Source organism: Hyla sarda, chromosome 4, assembly GCF_029499605.1.
Source record: "Hyla sarda isolate aHylSar1 chromosome 4, aHylSar1.hap1, whole genome shotgun sequence".
Taxonomy (NCBI): domain Eukaryota; kingdom Metazoa; phylum Chordata; class Amphibia; order Anura; family Hylidae; genus Hyla; species Hyla sarda.
The window spans coordinates 3,024,672-3,029,762 of NC_079192.1; the positions used below are offsets into that span (position 1 = coordinate 3,024,672).

General features: G+C 39.2%; 1 protein-coding gene across 1 annotated transcript; it reads left to right on the plus strand.

Moving 5' to 3' along the window:
* Nucleotides 1–3,162: 3,162 nt before the first annotated feature.
* Nucleotides 3,163–4,101, plus strand: LOC130366684 (olfactory receptor 1468-like). Its single transcript, XM_056569005.1, has one exon. The coding sequence runs from the start codon at nucleotides 3,163–3,165 to the stop codon at nucleotides 4,099–4,101; it is 939 nt and encodes a 312-aa protein (XP_056424980.1).
* The last annotated feature ends 990 nt before the right edge of the window (nucleotides 4,102–5,091 follow it).

A 5,091-nucleotide genomic window follows, 5' to 3' on the forward strand; every position in this document is an offset into this window, starting at 1 on the left:
GGCGACAATTCCTAAATTTATTGCAGGATAATTTTATGGGCCAGTTTGTGGAGGACCCAACAAGAAGTGATGCCTTGTTGGATCTGATCATTTCCAACAACGCAGAGCTGGTTGGTAATGTAACTGTGCGGGAAAACCTTGGTGATAGCGACCACAATATAGTTACTTTTGATTTAAAATGTAGAAAACAGAGACAGGCGGGGAAGGCAAAAACATATAACTTTAAAAAGGCAAATTTCCCTGGGCTGAGGGCTGCACTACAGGACATAGACTGGGGGGAAGTGTTGTCAAATACTGATACAGAAGGGAAATGGGACATCTTTAAATCAACTCTAAATAACTATACAGCTAAATATATACCAAAAGGGAACAAATATAAACGATTAAAACTAAATCCTACATGGCTGACAAATGAGGTTAAAAGAGCAATAAACAAAAAAAAAAAAAAAACCTTCAAAAAATTCAAATCTGATGGGTCAGCTATAACATTTAAACAGTACAAGGAGCTTAATAAAATCTGTAAAAATGTAATAAAAACAGCAAAAATTCAACATGAGAGACAGGTGGCTAAAGAAAGCAAAACTAATCATAAATATTTTTGAAGGACTTATAAGGAATTACATACAGGAATACATAGGGGATAATAGTATTATAAGCGATAGCCAGCATGGGTTTACTAAGGATAGAAGTTGTCAAACCAATTTAATTTGCTTTTATGAAGAGGTGAGTAGAAGCCTTGACAGAGGAATGGCTGTGTATATAGAGGGGGGGGGGCTGTGTATATAGAGGGGGGGGCTGTGTATATAGAGGAATGGCTGTGTATATAGAGGGGGGCTCTGTATATAGAGGGGGGCTGTGTATATAGAGGGGGGCTGTGGATATAGTGTTTCTGGATTTTGCCAAAGCGTTTGATACTGTCCCTCACAGACGTCTGACAGGTAAGTTAAGGTCCTTGGGCTTGGAAACTTTAGTTTGTAACTGGATTGAACACTGGCTCATGGATCGTACCCAGAGAGTGGTGGTCAATGATTCGTACTCTGATTGGTCCCCGGTTATTAGTGGTGTACCCCAAGGTTCAGTACTGGGCCCGCTGCTGTTTAATTTATTTATCAATGATATAGAGGATGGTATTAACAGCTCTGTTTCTATCTTTGCAGATGACACCAAGCTTTGTAGCACGGTACAGTCTATAGAGGATGTGTACATAGAGGGGGGGGGCTGTGTATATATAGAGGGGGGGTACAGTCTACAGAGGATGTGCATAAGTTACAAGATGACTTGGATAGATTAAGTGTCTGGGCATCCACTTGGCAAATGAGGTTCAATGTGGATAAATGTAAAGTTATGCATCTGGGTACTAATAACCTGCATGCTTCGTATGTCTTAGGGGGGATTAAACTGGCAGAGTCACTGGTAGAGAAGGATCTGGGTGTACTTGTAGATCACAGACTACAGAATAGCACAATGTCAGGCTGCTGTTTCCAAAGCCGGCAGGATAGTGTCATGTATCAAAAGAGGCATGGACTCAAGGGACAGGGACATAATACTCCCCCTTTATAAAGCATTGGTACGGCCTCACCTGGAATATGCTGTTCAGTTTTGGTCGCCTGTTCATAAAAGGGACACTGCGGAGTTGGAAAGGGTGCAGAGACGCGCGACTAAACTAATATGGGGCATGGAACATCTTAGCTATGAGGAGCGATTAAAGGAGTTACAATTGTTTAGTCTTGAGAAGAGACGTTTAAAGGGGGATATGATAAACGTATATAAGTATATTAATGGCCCATACAAAAAATATGGAGAAAAACTGTTCCAGGTTAAACCCCCCCAAAGGACGAGGGGGCACTCCCTCCGTCTGGAGAAGAAAATGTTTAGTCTAAAGGGGCGACACGCCTTCTTTACCGTGAGGACTGTGAATTTATGGAACGGTCTACCTCAGGAACTGGTCACAGCAGGAACAATTAACAGCTTTAAAACAGGGTTAGATACATTCCTGGAACAAAATAACATTAATGCTTATGCAGAATTATAAAACTACATCCCTTTCCCTTATCCCCTTACACCCTTCCCTTCAATTCCCTGGTTGGACTTGATGGACATATGTCTTTTTTCAACCATACTAACTATGTAACTATGTAACTATGTAACTTGGTGGACTCTGGTCTTTTTTAAATCTTATGAACTATGTTACTATGTTACATGTCTATTGTCACCAACTATGTGGCACTATTAGTGATAACTTATAAGCAACCTGGCTGTAATGAGGCTCATAGCCCTTGACAAAGCTGTGGAGATGGTGAAATGTCGGAGAGGCGGATCAAATGTTTATGCAATGGTGCCTCTAGAGACAGAGAGTACTTAATCCTATCACGTTACAGCCAGGGTACATATGAGTTGTCACTAATAGTGTCACACAGTTGGCGACACATGTGTGAATGGATTAAAAAAGTTTACGATCATACCACCACCTGATAGACCACCCTGTGAAGTGAATTATCTGAGGCACCATTTGAGTATAATGTGTGTGTTCCTTGGGATTAGTTATCACTGTCTTAAGTTTTTGGCCCTCTGCAATCTCCATTTCACTGCACAAGATAAACTCCATTATAAGTCTATGGGGCTTATGACAGATTTCAGGTGGTCAAGGAGTGAAGCGCCCAGCTCAGCATTGGTGGGACGTGAACACTCAGACCTTAACCAATCAATACTTTTGAGATGTCCCTCTAACATATCAAACTTTTTTTAATAATGACCGGGACACTTTTACTCTGATTACTTTGTCTTAATATTTGCCACAGGTTTATTTTAAGCTCATGTTTTTCTCTGTGATCTTCATAATTGTCCCTAAGATTAATTATTTTTCCCTTTCTTATTAAAAATACCAAGAGAGTCAATGCTGAAAAAGTCTATAATAAAATGATGTTTAATTGTCTTTTCTTAAGGGATTTAAGGTTTAATATAAACACAGGGAATCCTAAGCCATTTTCATTTGCTGAAGAAACCTGTGTAACCATATTCCATATATCAGAAAATATCAATGTATTTTACCTTAATGATAAACTGGGAAAGAACCAAAACCATCGGGGATGAATACTCAGGCAAGGAATACTTAGAGACTCTATGCAGAACAAAGAACTCTTAGCCTAAAAATTTGTGATGAAAATGCATGAGATGAACTCCACCACTGGTGTCAGAGAGTTTCGTCTACTGGGTTTCCCGACTCTGAATGGTTATAAGTTGCCTTTCTTTTCTATTATTCTTTGCATGTATTGGATGGCTTTTTGTGAGAACCTCCTGATCATTCTCCTGGTGTCCACAAGCCAACGTCTCCGTTCTCCGATCTATTTCTTCCTTGGACATTTGGCTCTGTCAGACATCATCCTTATAACCATTGTTGTCCCTAAGATGCTGGATGTTATCATAAGGGAAGGGAGTGTTATATCTTATGTTGGGTGTTTAACCCAATCTTACTTGTATGGTGGAACAGTCAGTGCTGAGTGTTTTTTGCTCACAGTCATGTCCTATGACCGATACTTGGCCATCTGTAAACCGCTACATTATGTCTCAATGATGAGTGTCCAGCTTAGGTACAGCCTGGTTGTCTTCTCGTGGTTACTTAGCTTTATGTTAATGATTATCTCATTTGTACTTTTATGCGACTTAGACTTTTGTGGGCCGAATGTGATCAACCATTTCTTCTGTGACTATGCTCCTCTTTTAGAACTTTCTTGCTCAGATACAACCGTTCCAGAAATTGAAATGATTTTTATTTGTTTCCCGATAGTTCTGTTGCCTTTTTTGTTGATTGTAATAAGTTATGTTCACATCTTTATCACTATCTTTAGAATTCCCTCCATATCAGGCCGGCAGAAAACTTTTTCCACGTGTAGCTCTCACTTGGTGGTTGTTTCTATCTATTATGGGTCCATCCTCATAATCTACATGGTCCCTAACGCAGGAAATTCATTGATGGTGAATAAGTTTCTATCACTTGTCTACATTGTAGTAACCCCACTTCTAAACCCTGTTGTATACAGTCTGCGGAACAAAGAAATTCAAGCATCTGTGATGAAATATATAAGAATCTATTGTAGTCAATGACTCTTTTAGGAGAACTAAAGAATGTGAAAAGTGGCTAGAAAAGAAAAATGCTGGGAGCTCTACATAAAACGGAATGCCTAAGCCGAGGATACTGTAATACACATTACCAAATGTGCCAAAAAACTGCAAAATAAAACCAAGATACCAATACAGTCCTACTAGGCTAAGGGTGGTTAGTAGAGATGAGTGAACTTACAGTAAATTCGATTTGTCACGAACTTCTCGGCTCGGCAGTTGATGACTTTTCCTGCATGAATTAGTTCAGCTTTCAGGTGCTCCGGTGGGCTGGAAAAGGTGGATACAGTCCTAGGAGACTCTTTCCTAGGAATGTATCCACCTTTTCCAGCCCACCAGAGCACCTGAAGGCTGAACTAATTTACGCAGGATAAGTCATCAACTGCCGAGCCGAGAAGTTTGTGACGAATCGAATTTACTATAAGTTCGCTCATCTCTAGTGGTTAGAGGAAGAAAAAGAAGAAAAAAGAGGAAAAAGAAAGAAAAAAGGGATATACAGAGATGTTCTAAACGGCCGGATTCATACATTTTTCTCGCTTCTGCTCTAGACATCTAATTAGATACAGAACATCTCCATCAATAATTCCCACAGTCACTATATAATTACTCCTTCATTGTGGTGCCAAGGGTCTCTCGATACTTATATACAGTATAGCTCTAACTATGATATTGATACACAGAGGCAACTACTGAAAAATTGTGTACTTTATTATTTCATTAAAAAATTACAGGGAAAAAGATTCTAAAAACTACTTAGGAGCAGTGTAAGCAAGCACCTTAATAACACACAATAAAGATGACCATACCAAACAATGCATGGGAGAGATAGAAAATCTATATATGATAAACAATCATAACACTGTAAAGAGTACACTAAAGATCTAGCATCCTCCTAATGGCACAGTAAGCTCTCTATCTTAAGTAAAAGCTCATACAGTGAAAGTATCATAGACATAATAATATGAAAAAAATTAA